This window comes from Phodopus roborovskii, unplaced genomic scaffold, assembly GCF_943737965.1.
Source record: "Phodopus roborovskii unplaced genomic scaffold, PHOROB, whole genome shotgun sequence".
Taxonomy (NCBI): domain Eukaryota; kingdom Metazoa; phylum Chordata; class Mammalia; order Rodentia; family Cricetidae; genus Phodopus; species Phodopus roborovskii.
In genome coordinates, this window is record NW_026126599.1 from 12,204,272 (window position 1) to 12,228,206 (window position 23,935).

Sequence of the window (23,935 nt, forward strand, 5' to 3'; positions counted from 1 at the left end):
GGCACTGGTATACCAGAGTCCACGGCAGCAGCATCCACAAAATCAAAGGAGGAAGACCCAACTACCACCAACGAGTGGAAGAGTGAACAAAAAGTAGTACACACTACCCAACAGAAGGGCCTCAAAAGGGTTACACAGGGCAAGAAGATGCCAGCCAAACATCACACCATGTACTGTTTATGTGAAGTTGTCCAGATAAACAAGTAGACTGAGGGTCACCTAGTTATAGGATTAGAGAATAAGGGTTTCTGTTTTGGAGCCAAACACTTGAAAATTAGATCACAGTGATAGCAGCAGCTTTATGAGTACATGAAAAGGCATCAAACCGCACACCCTAGAGGTATTATTGAATTAAATCCCAATAAAGCTCTAGAAGAGCTTTATGAGCAATATATTTATTTAGATATAGCTTTTTTGCAGCATTTCTACAGGTAACATTTTCTCCATGGAGATATAAGATTTAGCTTCCTACTTAGTACAGCGCAACAAAAGCAAAACTATATTTTAAATACTTTAAGGTAAACTAGTAGCCAATGTTATGTTAGATCCCAAAGGGTGTCGCCCATAACTGTAGTATATCTTTCTTAAAGAACTACAGGCAGTTGTGGTACATTCTACTGTGAGACTGACAAGCACAATGAACTCGGTGAGTAGTCACTAGTGGAACACAAACAGACAACACTTGTGCTTGCTTAGGATGTGGCTGAAACATTTAAGCTTTTAAGAGCACTAAGCTGAGCGTTTAGAACTGAAAGCCCCATCAAGAGATAGGTGAGGCTTAGGTGGTCATCAACAGGAAAATGGGAAAATAAAATTCACAACAGATGGCTCAGAGGTTAGGAGCACTGACTACTCTTGCAAAGGTCCTGAGTTTAATTCCCAGCAATCACATGGTAGCTCACAACCATCTTTAATGAGATCTGGCTCCCTCTTCTGGCCTGCATGGATATATATAGGCAGAACACTTACACAATAAATACATTGAAAAAAAAAAAGAGGAAAATCCACAACAGAATTCATTCACTGGTAGAAAAATGGAATTAGTAAACAGATGGAATTAGAAATTGTCATGCTAAGTGAATAAGCCAGACTCAGACAAATATCCAAATATCTCATGTTTTCTCCTACGTGGAAAGTAAACGTGTGGTGGGGAGATTAAAGTAAAAGATGTGTGAGAGAGAAGAGATCTAAAAGAACCAACAAAGGGAGGAGGCACGAAAGAGGGTAGGGCTAAATAAGAGCAAATGATAAATAACTATATCAAAATGTCCTAACAAATCCCATTTTGATTGTTAAGCTTAATTATAAGAACCATCTGAAGTTCCTTAGAAATAGTGAACTTTCTGCTCATCAGCCAAGCTATGACATCAGAAGGGGCAAGAAAGGCTAGCACTAAATGCAACTAGGAAAGGAGATAAGAACAAGGCCAAGGCTACAAGCAATATGAATCAGAAATGTCAAGAGGAAAAGGGAGAAAATGAGCAGGTAAGTCATCACCGGACACAATCAGAGCAGAACCAAAGCCAAGCAACAGGAGAGAGAGATATGACCCAAGAGCCAGGGAACTAAGAGTCAGCATTAAATAGAAGTAGATAAAAGTGGATCACTTGGGTATCCATCGTTTATGACAGAAATGAACTATAGGTAGCAACAGTATGAAATGAACTATAGGTAGCAACAGTATGAAGTCAGAATCAGATGTGATGAAAGCAAATACAAACTAAGATGTGAAAATAATGAAATGATAATAAGTTTAGATATCAACATGGCTCTTTATCCAAAATAGTCCCCCCCCCACCCCCCACCCCCCCCCGGTCCTGCACAATGTCCCCCGGGCCTTGGTGAGGTGACATTAGCTTATCCTATTTAGGACTACACATTGGACCACTATGCCACGCCAACAGCCTCTGGCCACTGTACCTCTCTCTCTCTCCACACTGGATAGACTCTTAAGGCTGGCTCATGTAACATGGCCTGGCTCAGAACCAAGGAGGAAATGGGGTCATGCTCTCTTCTGTACCTGCCACTAGAGTCAACTCCCTGGGTCTGATAAGCCACAAACTGGCATAAGACCCAATACCTGCTCATGATCACACTTGGCTGCTGATCTGGGGGAACAGTTTCCACTCCTAGTATACTTCTTGCAGGCAGGAAATGTACACAGCACATCTCACCCTGTTCATCCTTAGGACAAGTGCAACCACTTTCACCTGCATTCTGTTTTAGCTCCACCCATCTATTAGTACACGTGATGCTCTGGGTGACCACCTGAACCCAAGGCGCACCTGCTCCTGCATCTAACCAAGCCTAAATGTTCTGCACATTAGTGCAGGACCAATAACTCCCTTGACTGAACAGTGCATACCTGCACAAACCTTGGCCACCCCATCGGGAGAGTGAATGGAGCAGCTCCTGACCCAACACAGCAGACAGAGTAGGAAACATATGTATCTCTTTCTCTTCCTGCAGCCCAGAAGCATAACACTGGAGTCTTGTCAATTTACCTAGGAACTTCAGCTACTCACATATCTGCTTTGAGTGACCTAAGCAGGACCTTTATTTCCTTTCCTTTTCTCCTCTCTGCTTGACAGCTTTAGCATTTTACTGTTCCAATTCAATGCCAGGGTAAGTCTCACAGATCCTCTCAGAACCTTCCCTTCTTTGTAAAATCAAGACCCACCATGGGCCCAAAGAGCCACAAATGTCCCCTTATGTGTATCAAGGTTCCTGCTTCATTAGCTTCCTCCTGAACTCTCAGGTATCAGGTAAACAATGTTTTTTTTTTTTTTTTTTTTTTTGATTTTCGAGACAGGATTTCTTTATGGCTTTGGAACCTGTCCTAGAACTTGCTCTGTAGACCTGGCTGGCCTCAAATTCACAGAGATTGGCTTGTCTCTGCCTCCCAAGTGCTGGGATTAAAGGCGTGGGCGACCACTGGCCAGCTTGAGAACAGTGTTCTTACTGGGTCCAGGGAACTGGGCACCACATAAAGCCTCTTTCATACTCAGGTACTCATTACCATTTTCATCTTAGCTTCTTTCTCCTCACTGCTTAAATATTCCCACTGAGGCAAGTAAGAAACACAGAAATTAATAGGGACATGAGAGGAAAGGATCTTGTCAAGCTAGAGTCTAATTAAAGGTTCCAGCCATCGGAGAAGCCGAATGTTCACGCACAATTAGATTCCTTTCATATATAGACATTTTATGTTAAAACAGCAGCTAGCCAAGGCTAAGTATTTGTGACCTTAAGTAGGGTCTCATCCCTTTCTCCAGACAGTGTTGTTAACAGTAAAGATATGCCTCCTCCCAGTATTCCTGGAGGCTAGACTTTTACCTTGTTGACTGCAATTATATCAGGTGTCCCTCAGGAACCACTCAGTAGTTAAGACAGTCCCTCTAAGCCTCACCATAATCCTATATATACATGCACTGTAAAAACAATGAGCTGCAATTCTCCCTTGAAGAGCCGCTACCCACATTTGGATATGTCTGACTTTCTTCTGAACACCCTTATTTCCCAATCCTTTTACTTAAACCTATACTACCCTATTTTTAAGCAAATCTCTAACTCTGCTTTGCTTCACACTGGCTACTCCTAAAATTATTTTCAGTATCATAACCATGAATACTAGTTTGTGTCTAAGCTGAGGGGCCTAAAGCTCTAGGCAAACTCCTTGTTCTGCTGAGTGACAGTGGCTAGCTGTGCCTCCTGTATCTCTACCCCAAAATGCTGACACTGTGTATTCCAAGTTTTTGGATCCCAGGAGGAGCTGCTCAGCAAATGTGTAAATCCTTTCTTATCCACTCTTAGCTTAAGAAATGGCTTATTGGGGCTGGAGAAGTGGCTCAGTGGTTAAGAGCACCAGCTGTTCTTCTAGGGGACCTGGGTTCAATTCCCACCATTCACATGGCAACTCACAAATGTCTGGAACTCTAGTTCCAGGGAACCTGACACCTATGGCAAAGACACCAAAGCACATAAAATAAAGTTAAATAAAAAAATAAATTAAAAAAACTCATGTTCTTGTTGATTCCTCCATTTCATGAGTAAGCTCCTTCTGACAGACAGCTGAGACTTAGTTGCATGCCTTTTCACCATTACCCATAGCTGAAGAAGCAATGCAACTGCTGCCAAGACTTCTTTAGAATCCCATCCCACACGTCCTAAGCACTTTCACTGGTTTCATGTTCTCTGGTCCACCAAGCATCACAAGCTTGACATTAAGAGGCTTGACAAAGAGGCAAAGGACCCTACCTGGTTTTCCCCGTTTCTTGACATTCATCTGCTTGTCTTCATCACTCACAGTAGGGGCTATTATTGCAGCAAGAAGGGACAGCACTGTATATCACATGGAGGAGAGACAGTGCTGTTTACTCCCTCAGATGCTCAATCCTCAAAACATCTTAGTGTTGGATGTTTCATCCCTCCAAGAAGAAAAGCCGTGATCCTCCCAAACTGACCTTGGTTTATATCCAACTCTTCTAAGCACCAAGAATGACAAGACTTTTCCTAAGAAGTCTACTTCTGTTTATTCCAGACAGAAAAGGCAACAACAAATCAAAGAAATTATCCTACCCAAGTGTAGTTTGGTAAACTAACAGTTTAATTGGGGTTATTACAGGCACACAAAGCAGTTTACCTGAAGCTGTACTGCTCAAGAGCCTACCCCCAAGGGCAGGGAGAGGCTCCAGGGCCATCAGAGCCCTCCTCTCCTACTAGGCGATCTCCAGAGTCCTGTGTCATCACAGCTGTCCTAACTTCAAGTAAGTCATATTCAGAGGACAACAAACACCATGAAAGACTGAAACACCCTGGACAAAACACAAGATGAAGATTATTATGTAAACTTTAGTGTCCAAGGATAGATTCATACTGGGTGCTTTTCTTGCTCTACTCTCTAAGCATTCCCACTGTCATTTGAGGGCCCTATCTCTGTTCTTTAATCCAAAGTCTATGTCCAGATTCCTCTTCGGGCACTGAATGCACCTTTCTAACAGATACTTCTTCTTGGATGTTTGACAGGTACCTAAAATTCAACATATTAAAACTCCACTCACTATCTTTCCTCACAAGCTTTATCCTCTTCCTATTTTGGCTAACCATACCCACAGCCTTATCCTTGATTCACCTCAATCTATCTACCAGATCTGATAAATCAATTAGTGCTACTGGTTATTCTCCCCACTCCCTACCCAAGTCATCATCTCCCCACATCTGGATTATTAGTTTCATTTTGATTGTATTACCAAACCATCTATCTCTTTAAACTGGTTATCACTCTCTGCTTAAAAGCCCACAAATGGTCCTCACTGCCTGAGAAGAAAGTACAAAGTCCAGAACACATTTTCCTTTTAAATTATTCTACTCCCATATATTACTTCCCACCTCCTCCCAGCTCTATCCCACCTCTAGCCCAGATCCAACTCTTTCTCCTTTCCCTTCAGAAAAGGCCAGGCTCCCAGGGATATCAACCAAACATGGCATATCAAGTTATAGGCACATCCCCTCATACTAAGGCTGGATGAGACAACCCAGGAGGAAAAGGATCCCAAAAGCAGGCAAAGGAGTCAGAGAGCCCAGGCTCCCACTGTCAGGAGTCCCACAGGAACACTAAGCTACACAACCATAACATATATAAAGACCTAGATTAGATCCATACAAGCTCCCTGACTCAGTCTCTTTGAGCCCCTATGAGCCCAGGTTAGTTGATTCTATGGGCTGTGTTCTTGTGGTGTCCTTGAACCCCGTTCTTCTGCAGGATTCCTTGAGCTGTGCCTAATGTTTGGCTATGGGTCTCTGCATCTGCTCCCATCAGTTGCTGGATGAAGCCTCTGATGTCAATTATGCTAGGCTCTAGTCTAGGAATTTAGCAGAGGATCATTAGAAATCATTTCATGGACTTTTTATTTTTGATGGCTGTGTTTGGTTCTATCCTAGGTCTCTGGGTTATCCAGATTCTGGTTGAACATATAAAAACACACTTATGTCTCCAACAAAACAACCCAATTCATTTATTTTGATTTTATGTGCATTTGTGTTTGGCCTGCACAAGTCTGTGTGATGGAGTAGGATTCACAAGAACTTGAGTTATAGGCAGTTTGGAGTTGCTGCATGGGTGCTGGGATTTGAAACAGAGCCATCTGGAAGAACTATCATCTCTCCAGCCTCTCCAACTTTTTTTTAATGCCTATCTTCCCACCCCTTACTCCTCTGTGGGACTGGCCTTGGGATTCTATCCATTGCTTCACTTTACCAAGCAACCCTTTCCCTCACACTTCTGCACATGCTACTTTAGCTTTCTCCCTCCTACTCGGGACTCACAAGATCCCTGAATTACCTCAAAAAAAAAAAAAAAAAAAAAAAAAGAAATCATGTAGCAACTTAACTAGTACAAAGCACTGTGCTCCCTTTCAACCAGACTGCAACTCCTTCCATGTGAAGAAATTCTGAGTGAGGCATTGCAGCACACTCCTATAATTCCAAAACTTGGGACAACAAGACTGGATGAATGAATGGGAGATTCTGGAGGACTGGGCTATGTGGCAAGACCTTGTTGGAAAGCAAAGAGTAGGTCGTTGGCAGTGTTGTACACCTTTAATCTCAGCACTCAGGAGGCAGAGGCAGGCAGATAGCTGAGAGTTCCAGGACAGCCAAGGTTGCTACACATAGAAATACTCTAACCCTCTGTCCCCCATAGAAGCAAAGAGAAAATAAGAGGAGAGGGAAAGCTAGAATAGAGAAACCAAAAAGAAAAAAAGGAGGCAATGAGGGAAAGAACTAATTCAAGGGCCACAAATGATGCCACCTGTCTAGCTACATTAACTTTCCAATCCCTATTCCCATATAGTCACTGTCCATCCACAACGATGCCACTAATGACTACTCCCCACTAGCATAATTTCTAATTACCTTCCAAGTCTCACCTGAAATGTCACCCTGAACCCCTAAGAGTAGATTGGGTACATCCATGACAACCTGTTTACTTACCTTTTTTTGCAGCTTTACCCTAATGTAATTGCCTGAACTCCTCAAAAGTCTGTAAGTTTCCTAAAGAGTTAAATCACAGGCTGTTAAAACAATAACTCTCCCGTATCTGACACATGCATAGAACCCAGCCAATAATTGAGCCTTTAAACAGCTATCAAATATATTACAGGAACCAAATTTACAGAAAGAACTATAGCCAAAGAGAAACAAAAATGAAATGCCAAATAATTAACTGATGTAATTTTACAGTTAAAATAACTGTCAGTGAGCAAAGTGTATCTGGCTCTGTGCTTGACATCTTCTTTGGGATCAGGTAGAAATGTAATTTTTGGAAACTGAGTCATCTGTTAAAGCACTAGGTAAAGCCACCACAGTGAAAACAACCATTAGCAAGTGTATCCATCCTGTAATTTGAAACCTCCATGATTCACTGACTTTCTTTAGAACACAAGCCTTCAAATCATAAAAATGCTTTACTCTACTCCCTATCTTCTTCAAATATGACTATTTAAATAGAAATCACAGTACTGACAAGTTTCCTTTCTATTAAGCTCCCTTATCACTCTAAAAAGCATATCAATTCAGGTATATGCAACATGCTAGTGGCATCACAGAGTTCCTCTTATAGCAGTAGTTGTTAATTCCAGGGCTATAATGATGTTACAGATTTTAGAGAAATGGGTAACTGAGTAGTAGTTAACGTATGAGGAAAGTAAGCCACAAATTCCATGCCAATGTGGGTTCAGAGATCAGTTATAGATATCTCTTAATTTCAGAAGTATGGGTTCAATCCTCACTTAAGCAAACTTGTTTGTAAAATGTATTTCAAATCACTAAGTTCTCAGTGGCTCCATTTCATAAAACCTGAATAACCCACTTGGATTCCACCATCTGCCTTTGCCATTGTTTCTTCCAGCTCTGTTCAGGGTACTGATCCAGCCAGCTCAGCAACCTTTGCTTCTTGTGCTATTTTTTTTAGAAGGCACTGCATATCTACTCTCCTATATTATGTATGCCTCAAGTTCTTTGTTTGAGACAGGGTTTCTCTGTGTAGCTTTGAGCCTATCCTGGCACTCGTTCTCTGTAGAAGAACAGGCTGGTCTCGAACTCAGAGACCAGCCTGCTTCCTGAAAGCTGGAATTAAAGGCGTGTGCCACCACCTCCCGGCATGCCTCAAATTTTAATTGCAGCTACATCCAATGATTTGCAACTATGAATTTCAGGTGTACACACATACACCTGTCAGCATTTGGCAATATGCCAGCAGCTGAAAGTAACTGCTGCCCTAGAAATCTATACCCTCTCAGCCATAAATACTCACCAGAAAAACCCAAAGAACATGCAAACATTAACTACAGGTACAATGAAGTAGTTACATAATAAACCAAAGCAGGACAAACTATATTTTGTGGGGTAATGAGTGAAGAGATGTTGGACTTTCATATCAAGACAAAATAGGATTTCTGAGGCTACACTTTAGAGCCATTTCAGCCAGGGGGGTAAAGTTCCAGGCTCAGAGATCAGAGTGGTCCGAACTGATAGAAGCACTTGTATAGATTTAATATTTCAGAATATTAAATGTGACAGACCATGGTGTGAACTCTGCCCTAGACTAAGCCAACCTAATACAGCCTTGCACACAAAAACATAGACACTGGTCCTAAACAAGTTACTACAGATACTTAAAAGCAGTGTTCAGCTGCTCTGGATGACTCAGAAATTCCAATCCCAGGTTTATACCTAAGAGAACTGAAAACACATCCACAGTAACTCAAACATGAACGTTTAAAATAACACCATCTGTCACAGCCCCAAAGTGAAAACAATCCAAATGTCCAACTGATGAATGTGGTATATTCACACAATGCAGTGTAACTTAACCCCAAGAAAGGCAACAGGAGTTAGAAGAGAAGAGGTGGGATAACTGGTAATGGGCACTTAGCTTCTTTATTGGATGAAATGTTCTGGAATGGACAGTGTTAACAGCTACACAGCCAGAGAATACAGTGAGAAGGTTGAATTTTATAGATTACATCAGGCAGCTTATGGCAGCAGGGGCTCATTTGGAGACCTTAAATTTTTAAATTTGTATGTGGGCATGTGTACGTGTGCGCATGCATTCATGCTTCATGTGGAGGTGAAAGGGCAATTTGAAGGAGTCCGTTGTTTCCTTCCCCTATGGTCTACAGGTTCTGGAGATGGGAGCTTAGGTCAGGCTTGCACAGCAAGCACTCTTACCTGCTCAACCATCTTTGGCCCAGTTTGGAACTTCTGATAACTGCTTTAAAGCACACTGAAAAATCACTGACACCAAAAAGTATTAAGGTCAAAATAGCAGGTGAGAGGGCTGAGAGATGAAAAGGTGAGAGTGAGTAGTGCTCCTGCAAAAGGATCTGGTACATTCCCAGCACTATATGGTGGTTCACAAACACCTACCAGCACTCATGTTTACATACTCACCTACACACATACATGTAACTTAAAAAAAAAAATTTACAACAGTAAGTGAATGCCATCAATTAGACATAGCAGACACTCCTTAGGAAGTGACAAAGGAAGTATTATAGTAACTTCCACGTGATGAGGAGATGACCAACATCTCCCTTAGCTAATATGAAGGAAAGAACAATAATAAGTATATTTAATTTCTAGCAGGAGCTAAGGACAGAAAAAAGTAAAGCAACTAGAATTGGATTCAATAATAAAAATGTACTTCAAAGAAAAGGTATTGCCAACCACAAGGAATAAAATGTCGCCAATTTGGCATATATCATTCCCATTAACATATATACTACATTTCAAATGTTTGTAAATCATAATTCACAATTAAAAGTAATTTTTATATGGTCTATAGTAATTTATCATTTTTAAAATTATTTCTAATTTCCTGGCTGAAATCCGGTATGGGAGAAATCCAGTCCCTACCTTGTCTCTCCACCCATCAGAGCACCAACCAGAGAAATTCCACTGTTTCCCAAACCTTTTCTTCACCCAATGTATAGTCACTAATGTTTCCTCAGAGCCCTAGCTCCTGCTCTCTGTGAGGCCAAGCCAAAGAGGAACAGTCAGCCAGTTGGAGCAGCAGGCAAAGTTGTGTGTGTCAGCTCCTTATGCAAAGAAATTCCTAAATCAGATGCCCTGCATCTGAGAGGCCACCTGGACTACATGGTCAACAGTGCTTTGATGGAAAGCTGCTATAAACACACAGATAAGCTGTTTGCTACATGTAGATAAATACAGCCCCACTGACAGAGAGACCTTATCATAGTACTTCACACACAGCAAGGCTCAAAAGAAACTAAGTCAGAAAGGCATGTCATTTGAGCCTATACCCACAGGGCTTTGCAGGAAACAATAAAAAGCACTTTCCTGTTCCTCACAGAATGACCTGACAAGCTCTTCTCATCTTCCAAGAGCCAATCAAATACTACCACTGTGAAGAGTTTTCCCATAAAATCCCCAAGTAATTCAGCGCTTCCTTTCCCAAATTACAACATTACTATAGTACTTATTAAAATTGCTATAATTTTTTGACAAGTTTGTTTTCCCAGGAGACACTTCCTCAAATAATGTAATGTTTCATTTACCTTTGCCTTCCCAAAGAGTGGCTAGCTCAGTGAATAAGTTTTTCCTTAGACGTCTCAAAAATAATCGCTCACATGAAAAGTTCCAAATGACTTTTTTTTTTTTGGTTTTTCTGTGTTGCTTTGGAACTCACTCTGTATGTACAGTACAGCAGGCTGACCTAGAACTCACAAAAATCAACCTGCCTCTGCCTCTCCAGTATTGGAACTAAAGGCATGTGCCACTATCCACCAGCCCCCAAATGACTTCTTAACTTGCCAAACCTACAAGTAAGAAGCAAGCAAGCCTGGTGGTGGTGATGGTGAACGCCTTTAATCCCAGCACTGGAGAGGCAGAGTCAGGTGGATCTCTGTGAGTTCGAGGCCAGCCTGGTGTACAGAGAGCTCCAGAACAGATTCCAAAGCTACACAGAGAAACCCTGTCTCCAGAAAAAAACAAAAAGAAGCAAACAAACAAAAAATAAAAGAAAAACATGGATTCTAAGCATTAAATTCAAAGCTGACCTAAAACAAGAGCTAAAAATGTACTTCTCAATGCCACATGGGCAAGACAGGCACCATAAATATTATGATTGTCCCTTCCCATTACTCTTCTTTTTTTTTTTAACCCCCTCCTGAGACAAACTCTGTGTAGCTTTGGAGCCTATTCTAGAACATGCTCTGTAGACCAGACTAGCATTGAACTCACAAAGATCTGCCAGCTTCTGTGTGTGCCAACATCACCTGACTCCCGACACGTTTTTAAAAAGGTTGTAAGGAACACTCATTAATGAACATCCAAACTATCCAAACACTGAATACTACAATAAACATTGAATCAAAAGTCCCTTGTGCTGGCTCCCCAATAACAGACAACCATGGGAGCAAGTACTAACCCAACACCAAGGTGACAAAGCCAATCTTGGGTAGTTTTTGCATCTTTGCATCTTTGAGATTTGCCCAATTTCTCCTTTCCTTCCTCTTCTTTAGACAACTGATGAGAACCAATGTTAAGCATGAGTAGGATGGAGAGAAACTCAGTGGTTAAGTTTACTTGTAGCTCTTGCAGAAGACCTGGGTTTGATTCCCAGCACCCATATTATAACTCACAACCATCCATAACTTCAATCAATCATATATGTGGTACACATTCATATACACAAAATAAAACTAAAAAACAAAAGAGGCTGAAGTAGGAGGACTGCTTAAGTTCAAGACCAGCCTAAGCTACATAGAGTGAGTTCCAGGTTATCTTGGGCCCTACGAACCAGCAGATTCAATGGTATCTGAGGTATCAATGGCAGACAGGGATGCTGTCTGGAGTCTTCATGTTAATTATATGAAGTAAAGTGGTTAAGGGCATGGGCTCCATTGTAGCCCATGCCTTTAGTCGTAGGACTCAGGAAGCAGAGGCAGGCAGAAACTCTGTGAGTTCCAAGACAGTTTGGACTACAAACCAAGTTCCTGAACAGAAAATTCTTTTGGGGAGGGGGAGGGCAAGGGATGGGCTCCTGAGTATATACACTGCAAGGACAGTCAGGTCCTACACTACTACTCATAAGACAAATCTGCTTACCTTTCAACAGCTTAGTTCCTCCTATATGAACCAAGCACAATAGGATTGAGTGTTCTTATGAAATTAAATCGATAAATGTAGAGAGCTTCAGCCAGGACCGAGGGCTTAATTATCCAGCAATTTTTGCTATCATTAGCTCTATCAACTAATTTCTAAGTTTTCCACAAACACGGCTTGAAGTTTACTGTTTCTCTCTCCCTTTCCAATACTCTTTGGCCTACTGACTGTCACTATAACAGATTAAGAATACTTTTTGAGGCCAAGTACCATGGTGTCCCAATTGCCAGCACAGAGGCGAATGGATCTCTGAGTTTGAGGCTGGTCAGTGGCCTACAGTCAAAGCTATATAGTATGACTCCTGTCTCAAAGGGGAGTGGGACCCCAATAAATCCCAAAAAACTAAAAATGAGTACGAGAGAGAATACTTCTGTGTTTTCCTCCCAGACCTCTTGCTCCAAGTTGATCGTCTTATTATAAAAGATTAAAAACAGCCACAAATTTTATTACTATAAGATCAAACAACCTCATAAATACAACGTAGCCTGGCCTTATGGACAAGCCAGACTGAAAAATATTCCTCATGGAAAACAAACTGTTCTAATTCTAAACTTCCATGACATTTGATTCACTATAAAAATTAGCAAAGTTCATCATGATAAACAGAATCATTCAAGGCTGCTGGAAAACAAACCCAAAGCATAAAAGCAAATAAATAAATAAACCCCCCAAATGCAAATATTCATCATAAGTGATTAAGAAATACTAACACCAGCCTCTTTTTTTTTTTTTTGAAACAGGGTTTCTCTCTATTGCTTTGGAGCCTGCCCTCAAACTGACTCTATAGACCAAGCTGGCTTCGAACTCAGAGATCCTCCTGCCTCTGCCTCCTGAGTGCAGGATTAAAGGCGTGCGCCACCAACAGCTGGCTACACCAGCTATTTTTAAGATATGTAATTTCTTCTGAAATTATTCTTAACATCCTAAATGAAAACCTACTATCAAGATGTAAAAGGTATTTAAAACACCCCCCTTCATACACATCATATACTTAAAAAAAAAACCCCAATCAAACACATCTGGATATTTTATTGGCTGAACTTTGCAATTTATGAAGCCAGAATTGGCTCCTCTCACAGGGATACAAAAATCACTAGCATTCTTAAAAATACGACAGATTAGTCAATGTACTACCATATCAAATGTCTTGGGAGTAGAGATGTTATGACCATGTTTCAAACTATGTGATATTGAGGGATGGAAGATGCTTTAACCATCTTGAAAAGAATTTGCAGTAAATTCTGATGATTTCTTTAAATATAATCCATTATTAAAATGTTGACAAAACAAGTCTAGTTAGACAAGAATCAGCAGCAAGGGCTCTGGATGTCACTCATTGCTATCCATTCTGCTAAAAAGTCCATTTAAAGCCATACAGCACCCAGAGCATCAAGTTTTCCACCCCTACCTTCTGACAATATCTGCATAGCTTCACTGTTGCACAAAAGCACTGAAATACATTGAAAGAAGGTTTAATAAGGAGAAGAGTTTAATAAACTAACACGTCCTTTTCCATTATCCAGACTACTAAAGTATTTATAAACAAGCTCCCTTGGAAAAGAACTCCAGGCAGCTTTACTGGTTTCACTTTGTAGTGCTAACATAGTTCTGAATATGCACGCCTGTGAATATGAAAAAACATTGTTGTCTAAGTAGCGAAATAGCAACTAGTCAAACAAGGGATGCTCAGGGAAAGCTGTTTCCAATAAATCGCCAAAATTATATAACAAGCTATGACAATCTCTCCAATAATTTCCTAGTGTCAAAGGCAAGAGGAAAACGGAAATTAATAAATTTCCTCCCCAACTAAGAATTTCCCTTTTGTTAATATTACAGAGCAGTCATCTACTGACAAAGGGGGAAAAATGAGCGCTTCTATTTACTGTTAAGAAGCCAAATTGAGAGCACTACCGGTTATAGGTTTAATTCTTGTTTCTAGGGGGTAATATTTGAAGCAAAAACATTAAAGTTCACTGACAGCTGACAAATTCTGGTTAAAGAGCTTGCACAACATAGCCCCGATTTATCTGTCACTTGTTTCCCCCCCCCCCCACACACACACACCATCCACTCTGCTCCAAATCCCCATTGTTCTATGTAAAACCTCACAGCTAATGATACCTGAAGAGCAACTGCTACATTTACATTACAGATGATCCTCCATGGAACTCTCCAGACCCACACTCACTCGCTGCCTTCTTTCTCCCATCAAATCCAAATTTGGTCATCAACTGTTCACAATTGATAAAAGGATCTTCATTTCTCTTCCAGACTGATGGATATCACTCCAGAGGTGGGTGAGTTAGTTCCCAAAAGGTTACCGTGATAAATCGCCCAATGAAAAACAGATATTTAAACTGCCATTTTATAACGATTAAAAAAAAGACATTGTATTGAAATCCATAAAAAAAGGTGCACTGCCCATGAAACTGACGGTTCTTGTCCCCTCTTGCACGCAAGGTTTCTTGTGGGTTTGGCTTCCTGGGACACCACTTCCTCCCCAAAGCAGGCTGCCCGGGACAGAGGCAGAGGTAGTGGGGACCAGGGCACCCTGGCTGGCCACCTGCCTCTCAGCCTCAGGGACACCAGCAGCGACACCCACACTCACCCATCTTTCCTCTTCGCCTTGTAGACGTGCCCGTAAGTGCCTCGACCAACTTTGCAGCCCTCGTATTCAAACAGGTCCTCGACCCGCTCCCGTTCGCTGCTCAGCTTCACTTTAAAGTCATAGTCCATTGTCACAGCCTCCGAGGCCGGGGTGCTGGGGTGGGGGGCCGAGGGCCGCGGTGGAGACTCGGCCGCGCGGCAGCCGCAGCCCCCGAGCTACACCCGCCGGCCGCAGCACCAGTCCGCCTCACGCGGCGACGGCAGGAGGCCCCGCGCGGGCGCCGGGGACATCCAGGGGAGCGCCGGGCGGTCCCCGCGGGCGCGCGACAGCCGAGGGACGCGCTGGGGGCGGGGAGCAGCGTCCGCCCTTGTCCCCGCGCTCCCGGGGCGCCGGCTCGCGCGCGGTTGGCCGCGCGTGCTGCTGCCGGCGCGGGGCGGCCACGGCTGGCTCTGCTCCTCGCCCACGCGCGCCCGCGCCTCACCTTCTCCCACACGCGCTCACGCACACTCAGGGTGCCATCAGCCCCGACAGACCAGCGACGCCACACAACAGCCGGTAGCTTCTCCGAGAGAGGAGGAGGGCGGGCGGTCGGCCGGTCGGGCGCGGAACACGGCAGCCGCTGTCGTAAAAACGTTGTGAATCCTCGCGCTGACTCCGCCCCACCTGCGAGCGGCTCAGGAGGTGGCAGCCACCCCTTCTGACGCCGGTACGCGAAAGGGCCTGGCTCAGCGGCCGTGCGGAGCTGCTGACAGACTCACCACGTGGACCAACCCAGTCGGTGGCCTGGCCAGAAACTACAAGGCTCAGAACGCACGGGCGGCTGCTGTAGCCGCCTCTTCCTCGACGCCGCGAATTCAGAGCGTTGCATGACGGGATTGGTAGTCCATCTCGCGACGAGTTTCGGCGGCATGGAGATTATTTTTTTCCCAACGCTTTATATCTACAATCTAAATTAGACCATATAAATTTAGCAAAAGACACTCGTTATTTTGTATTGGAGTCACTTCTGAACTCCAGGATTTAAACGGCATTATTGCTGATTCTCCCCCAATCCTCCAGGTTTTTCCTATAATAGCTTCTGTCTCTAATGCTACAATAAACTACGTAATTGTATTCATGGCTTGTCTTCCTTCACCTGACTGTATATTTCATGAAGTCCTCGGGGTTTGTACATGCCAGGCAAGCGTACCCTTACACCTCCAGTCAGGTAAAGCTATTTTCACTGCACTGAATGAAGATTGAACCCTAATTTTCATTTAAGTCTGCTGATAAAAATACAGTTTTCACCTCAAAGAGAATAAGAGTTTATTCTAGAACCAAATATGAGTGGCTACAGCTTAGAGACATAAATTTAAATTACCAACTTGCTAACAGTTTAATGAAAAATTTATACCAAAAGAACCAACAGTGAAGGGAGCTGGGGGGTGATGGTAGATTGACAAAATGTTTGACACATGTTGTAGTTTGATTTCTGTTACTGAGATAAACACCATGTCTGCACACAACTTGGGGATGAAATGATTTATATCAACTTACAGGTTAGTCTATGATCAAGAAGCCAATGCACCTTTTTGTTGTTGTTTTTAAGCCATACATGTTTATGTGTACTTGTAATACTAATGCTAGGGAGGCAGAAAAGGCAGGATCTCTATAGCAGGATGGCCAGCTAGTCTTACTGAAATGGTGTGCTCAAGGTTCCATGACAGGCATCAACCTCTAGCCTCCAGACACACATGCTGATACCTGTACACATATGTTCATACACAAGAACACTTACACACATTGGTAGAAACATAAAGGAAGCTGGTGATAGAAAGCAGGGATGCATCTGCTATAGGTCTTACATGTCCTCTAATGGCCAGCTCTTAGCTTTTGGATTGGTGGGAGTTAATGGTCTGTTTGTGTATCCCAGAAAGATTTAACCAATATGAAGATGCAGATTTGGGGAGAGGGGGAGGCTTCAGTTCACAGCTTCGCCTACTGGCCAAGCATCACACCTTTGTGTACGTGGAGTCCTAATTTATGATGCTACACACGGAGAGGAAGGTTTGTCTATAGAATCTGATAAGGATGAGGATGAGTAGGCAAGGAAGGCAGGATTCAGGAGAGACAAGCAGCTAGTAAAGCCATTAAGGAAGCAACAAAAACAAACAAAAAACACCTGGATAAAATCAAGTCACATCTATTATAATGATCCAAATCTGATTTCCCCCCTCCCCCTCCACATCTGACATATGTAAAATATAATAGGGATAGTATACCTACAATTGAAGTAACCCAGAATGGGACTGAAGTGGTGTCTCAGTGGTTAGGGGTACTTACTGCCCTTACAGGACCCAGGTTTAGTTCCCAGCATCCTCATGATATATCACAAATGTTTGTACTACAGTTCTAGGGTTCCAGCACCCCTTTCTGGAACTGACACACATGGTGCACTTATATAAATGCAGGCAAAACACTAATATAAAAAATGAAAATCAAAATTTTTGTTTCTTGTTTTTTCAAGACAGGGTTTCTTTGTATTGCTTTGAGTCGAAAATCAAATATTTTTTAAATAATAATTAAGAACGCAGTATGAGCTGGGCAGTGGTGGCGTACACCTTTAGTCTCAGCACTTGGGAGGCAGAAGCAGGCAGATCTCTGGAACTTCCAGGCCAATCTGGTTTACAGAGCAAGTTCCAGGCCAGCCAGGGCTACTTTGATAAAACCAAATAAATAAATAAATAGAGAAAAAGGTTAGTTCTCATTTAGGAGAGATTGGTCTTAATATCTAAGTTACTCTTTTTATTTGTGGGCAACAATTTGATCTGCCCAGTTATCATGGTATTGGAGCAAACTTTAATTTGGGGAAATGGAAAAATCACATTACAGGTGAAATTGGACAATAATATAATAGTAACTAAAATTCCAATTTAACAAAATTGTATGGAAGGCTGAGCAGTGGTGGCAAATGCATTTAATCCCAGCACTTAGGAGGCGGAGACAGGTGGATCTCTGTGAGTTTGAGGCCAGCATGAGTTCCAGGACAGCTTCCTAAGCCACAAGGAAACCCTATCTCGAAAAACAAACAAAATAATGTATGGAAGTTGGGGGATGTTGCCGCATGTCCAAAAATAATGTCAGACTTCTGAGAACTCAGGATTCCAAGGATTTTGTAAGTGTAATTAAGTACTTTTTAATTTAAAAAGTTTTATTTATATAGTCAAATCTTTCTTATTTTATACTAAAAAGAGGGAAAGATATTGTAATATTGTCCATTAACTCTGTTTTTTTTTTTTTTTTTTTTTTTTTTTTTTTTTTTTTAAAGAGACAGGGGTTTTTAGTTTAATAATGACATCCTGACACTCACTCTGTAGGCCAGGTTGGCCTGTGACTCAGAGATTTTGCCTGTCTCTGTCTCCCGAGTCCTGGGATTAAAAGCATGCACACAGTAGTGTCGATTCACTTTTTATCAGCAAAATATGTCTTGTTTAATTTTTAAAATTCCAGTTAATTTTACTATAGTGAATCTTAAATATTCACCAAGAAGCCCAGGTGCTTGGGGTAGAGAGATGGCTCTATGGAAAAGAGCACTGACTGCTCTTCTAGAGGACCCAGATTTGATTCCCATCACCCACATGGTGACTCATAACCTATAACTCCAATTCTAGGAGACCTGACACACTTTTCTGGCCACTGTGTGCACTGCAACACATATTGATTGCACATACACTCAGGTATACACACACACACACACATGCACACACACATACATACACACTATGTATGTTTATTTTAAGAATAATAAGGGTTGGAGAGTTGGTGCAGAGGCTAAGAGCACTGGCTGCTATCCAGAGGTCCTGAGTTCAATTACCAGCAATCACATAATCATGGTGGCTCACAACCATCTAGAATGAGATCTGGTGCCCTCTTCTGGCCTGCAGGCATACATACAGGCAGAATGCTATATACATAATAAATAAATAAATAATCTAATAAAAAATCATATAAAATTTTAAAAAGGACTTAAGAAATACAAAGCATGGTTATCCTTAATGTTGTCAAGAGGTTTTAAGTTTAGACACATGGGGTACTCTCCTGTCAATGCAATTGAAGATGAGAATCACCTGTTTTCTACAGTACTGAACATGCTTGCAGGAGTTGGCATTAGTGAGAAATAAGAACAGACAATTCAGCTGGGCATTGATGGAGCATGCTTTAATCCCAGCACGTGGGAGGCAGAGGCAGGCAGATCTCTGTGAGTTCGAGGCCAGCCTGGTCTACAGAGCTAGTTCCAGGAGAGGCACCAAAGCAACACAGAGAAATCCTGTCTTGAAAAACAAAAAACAATCAAACAAACAAAAAAAATAATTGACAAGTCTTCAGGCAATTTGCAGCACAGGAAGCAGTTTCAGGTTCCTGAAGGAATCCTTTTACAAAGGCTATCTTTTTTACTTTTTTTTTTTTTTTTTTTTTTTTTCCTACTTGTTCATTTCCTGGGGCCTCACTGTGGGGGAAAACAAAATAAAACAAAACAAAACACCAACTCTGTAACTAATGCTTAATTTTCAGTTATCATGTTTAAAAGTTCTCTGTAATGGTATATGGCTCACATCAATAGAGAAGGATGACACAGATTTTATTTAACTTTTTAGAGGGCACCCAGTACTTAATTCATAAGGAGATAATTGATGTTTCCTAAAAGATAGATCTCAGATTTAGAAGAATGAATGAGAATGTCTCAGGCAAAGGAAGCTAAAAGCTTTGCAAATCTTGACAGTTGTAATAATTTGTTTGTGATTTAACAATTAAAGCTTGCCAGAAGATCAGAGTCAGAGTGTGGATCTAACCACACTAGTTAGCCATAGATGACTGACACAAACATTTAATCCCAGCGCTTGAGAGGCAGAGGCAGGATGATCTCTGTGAGTTTGAGGCCAGACTGGTCTGCAGAGTGAGTTCCAGTACTGCCAGGGTTGTTACACAGAGAAACCCTGTCTTGAAAAGAAAAACAAAACAAAACAAAACCAGCAACAGCAGCAAAAAAATAGAGTTCAGAAGAGTTTGATTTCTGTTTATTTTGTTTTTGTAGACCACACTGGCCTTGTACTCAGATATCCACCTGCCTCTGCCTCCTAAAGGCAAGAACCACCACTGCCTTGCTTTCCTATTGATTAACCTCAATATAGTTTTTATAATTCATCAATGTTTGTTAATACCAATTTCATCACTTCTTTCCTACAGAAGTTTTGTTGTTGTTGTTTTGTTTTGCTTTGCTTTTCAAGACGAGAGAGGCCTCTGCCTCTCAAATGCTGGGACTAACAGTGTGTACCACCCACCACCCGACCAGAAGCTTGGTTTTTAAATCAAAGCAGATTGCCTATTCATGATTTTTGATTCTCTTCTCTAGGATTTCTAGGGGTGTGTGTGTGTGTGTGTGTGTGTGTGTGTGTGTGTGTGTGTGTATGGCAAAAAATTAGGATCAAATGTTTTCCACGAAGAAAACCATAAAACTAAGTTATCTTTAGATTTTCTCATTTTCCAAATACATATAAGTTAAATTAACACAATTATCAAACATAAAGCCAGCTGGAGGACCAAATGGCAACTTTTCTCCAAACATTTCCTCCTTCCCTGAATTAGACATGGAAGGAGTAGCAGGAGAAGCAAACAAACAAACCAAATGTCCTGAAAGCAAACAAATCAAAAAAAAAAAAAAAAAAAAAAAAAAAAAAAAAAAAAAAAAAAACAAACCGAACAACCAGAAACCAAACAAAAGGGATGACTTAAAACAAAAAAAATGCTCGATGAGCAAAGTCAAACTATAATAAAGTATCTAGACAAACCAGCTCAGAATAAACCAAACCAAGGGAGGCCCAAGCCCCAGAAAGAACTCACCAGCATTCAGGTGTGGAGTCAACCAACACCAGACAGTCTGCACAGGTGGTCTATCCTGGCACCAGTCCAGTGACACCTCCCAATGAAAGTGGATCATCCTTGGGACTCTACATTCAGAAAAACAAAACAAAACAAAACCCTCTTAATGAAAAAACAGCTCTTACCTTAAGAGAGTAAGTGATAGTGTGTTCGGGAGCCAAACATGGATGACTTTGGTTTGGAAGACAGGGTTAGATTACTCCAAATACCATGTTCTATGGTAGTTATCAGATTCATGAAGTTTTGTTTTTATAGTAACAGAACAAAGAAAATAATTCAAGACACTGTAAAAATACCTCGGTGGAAAAGCCAGGTGTGGTGGTACTTGCCTTTAATCCCAGCACAGGAGGCATCAGCAGGCAGATATCTGAGTTTGAGGCCAGCCTGGTCTACAAAGCTAGTTCCAGCATAGCCAGGGCTCCCTGTCTTGAACAAAAAGGAAGGAAGGAAGGAAGGAAGGAAGGAAGGAAGGAAGGAAGGGAGAAAAGAAGGAAGGAAGGAAGGAAAGAAGGGAAGAGGAAAGAAGGGAGGAGGGAGAAAGGAATAAAATACATTGGTAGAAACAGGCAGGTAGCTTACAGAAAAGCAGGGAAGTGTCTGCTACAGCCTACAGATGATATCTGCTAGCATTATTCATCTTCATGTTGGTGGAAGCAAGGGGCCATTTTGTACATTTCAAAAGGCCAAACCTATTAGTCACAAGGATGTTAGGTTACATGAAGTCATGGGCAATAACTGGCTATGGGGGGTGGGGGGAGATAACCGAGCATAATTTAGCTTCAACCTGTAATACAATTATGCAGTTTTTTTTTTTTTTTTTTTTTTTTTTTTTTTTGTTATTTTGAGAAAGGGTTTCTCTGTGGCTTTGGAGGCTGTCCTGGAATTAGCTCTTGTAGATCAGGCTTGTCTGAAACTCACAGAGATCATCATGTCTCTGCCTCCCAAGTGCTGGGATTAAAGGCATGTGCCACCACTGCCGGGCTACAATTATGCAAGTTTTAATCAGTCTATCAGCCTTACAGAATGTTTAACATAGGTACAACCAGAATAAGGGAAAACAGACTAAATCCCAAATTGAGACATAAAAGGAAAGCTTTGGAAGTTCACGAAGCAAAAGAATACTGGAAAAAAAAAACAAAGACAAGCTATGCAGAGAACTGAGTCTAACCCTACCCCAGCCATGAATTTTCTGGTGAGGTAGGGGTTGGGAACTCCAAAACTGCTTCCAGAAGGTTAAGTCAGAGAAAGTCAGGCAGTCTGATCCACAAAACACCAATGTAGAAGGGATATATAGACATTTTTGGACCAATAGTAAAAGAGAGGAAAAGGAATTACCAGGCAGGACACCCTAAAGCCAAATGTACCCCCCCAAAGCCTGTGGTCTCTCCAACTGGGGGGGGGGCACTTTTCTAACAGAGAAGTCTGTAACACTTGCCAATAAGCCTCACTTTTTAACTTGTGCCGTTCTCCTGTATTTTAATTATTTAACGGATGAAGAAAAAAACAAAACAAAAAACCCACCTGCTAGCCAGTATTACCTTCTACACCAGTACCTTCACCGATTGATGCTAAGGCTTGCTGCACCCTGATAACCAAACATCCTACAAAACATAGAGATCTAGCAGTCCCTCAAACACTCCCTAACACGATAGCATATTCCTGGTCAGGCCCAGTAAGTTCACCATTTAAAGGCCTGCCTGGACTATGAGACCCTGTCTCAAAACAAAACACATCCATGAGATAATAAAAGGGAAGAATCAACGAGTCACAACACTCTACGCGCATTAAAACATGACTAAGTCATTTGGCTGACGGGGGTGTCAAGAAAGAGCTCTGCTGGGACCACAAGTAATGGTTAAGTTTGGTGAAGGAGAGAGAGCAGAATGTAAGGAAGAATGAAAAGGAAGAAAGAGAAGGGGGGAAGAGACGGGGAAGGGATAGTGGGAGAGGGAGTGAGACTGGTTAATATTGGGAGTTTCAAAGTGCTTTCTAGGTACAAGCGCTTGAGTATATGGTTCCCTCGACCCAGTGAATTAACAAGGGACATGCTAGAGTTGGGTAGTAAACAGTTACACTCAAGCATTAAAGAGAGACAGTTAGGCAGATGCACTTTTCGCCAGACTTTGTCAAAGGGCACTGAAACATGGAAGGAGAAACTGGAATTTGCAAAGCGTGGAGAGATTCCACCTTCGGAACTGGGAGCAGCCATAAGCGCCCAGAGCCTAGATAGCAGCCCGAGACAGCCGGATCTGCGCACTGCGGAAGCGGAACTCATGCGCCGCGGCTCGGCTTCCGGCGGGCGCCGTTTCCAGACGCACCGGCGAGCTCTGTGCAGATGGTGGCGCGCCTCTGTTCTCCTAGGTGGTGAGAAAAGGCCCGACACCGGATGGTTCTCTCTCTTAGCTTTCTCTACGGCGGGTCGACCCTGAACAGCAGCAGAGATTCTGAGCTTCTAGCCTCAGGGGACGATTAGTGGGCGTAGCGGCCTTCGAAGGCTCGGCCGAAACCTTCCGCCTCCGCACGGCCTTGGAGAGGACAACTGCGGGTCGTCCCACTGGAGGTGGGGTCGGGGGGAGGGGGCGCCGAGTACAGGGGGAAGGGTCATCTTGTGGGTCTCACTACTACTTCCGGGAGACGCCTCGGAAAGCAGGACGTGCTAGGGTGGGTGGGTGGGAGCACTTACCTTCTATCCCATTGGTTAATTGCTTGCTGGTTGAGCTTTTCTAGTTGCTGATTGGCCCAAATGCCAATCTAGGTCGCCGGGGAAGCGTTACCCGAGGCTAGATTGAGGTCGGGTTCCCGAGTCCAGTTTGTGTATTGGAGTGGGGACTTCCTTCTACTCCCACTCCGGGGCCTCTATTAACAGGGTAAGAAAAAGAACCGGTAGCGGGATGCTTGGGGGCAGATGACAAGAAAGTGAAGGTTTAGAAGTGAACTATCCTAACTTCCTCACCTAACCCTAGCTACACCCAGCTGGGAACGCGATGGGAAGGCCTTTGGGAGAGGAGGAGGCCCAGTCCTTGGAACAGTGACGGTGTTGGAGGAGAGGCCTTCTGGAAAGTTTTTGTTACTTAATTGTATGAAGTTCTAATTTCCTAGGTGGACTTATAACAGACCTTCGGGGAATTTAGCTTTGGCCTTGCAGGGCAGTTGGGCGACTACCAGGTGTTCCCAGGTTTCAACAGTTAGTTACTGAATAAGTCACTTTTCTTTTTATTACTTCAG

The 23,935-nt window shown here is 42.5% G+C and overlaps 1 protein-coding gene across 6 annotated transcripts in view; it reads right to left on the reverse strand.

Annotated features, from left to right (window-relative positions):
- Positions 1-15,380, reverse strand: part of Cdk8 (cyclin dependent kinase 8) — a 63,074-nt gene extending 47,694 nt beyond the window's left edge. For 5 of the 6 annotated variants that reach the window (XM_051205519.1, XM_051205521.1, XM_051205518.1 and 2 more), the window contains exon 1: positions 14,795-15,380. In XM_051205519.1, coding sequence (XP_051061476.1) covers positions 14,795-14,922 — 128 coding nt within the window. In that variant the 5' untranslated portion in view covers positions 14,923-15,380. The remainder of the gene's footprint in view (positions 1-14,794) is intronic. The other variant, XM_051205515.1, reaches the window with a different exon arrangement.
- Between the last annotated feature and the right edge of the window lie 8,555 nt (positions 15,381-23,935).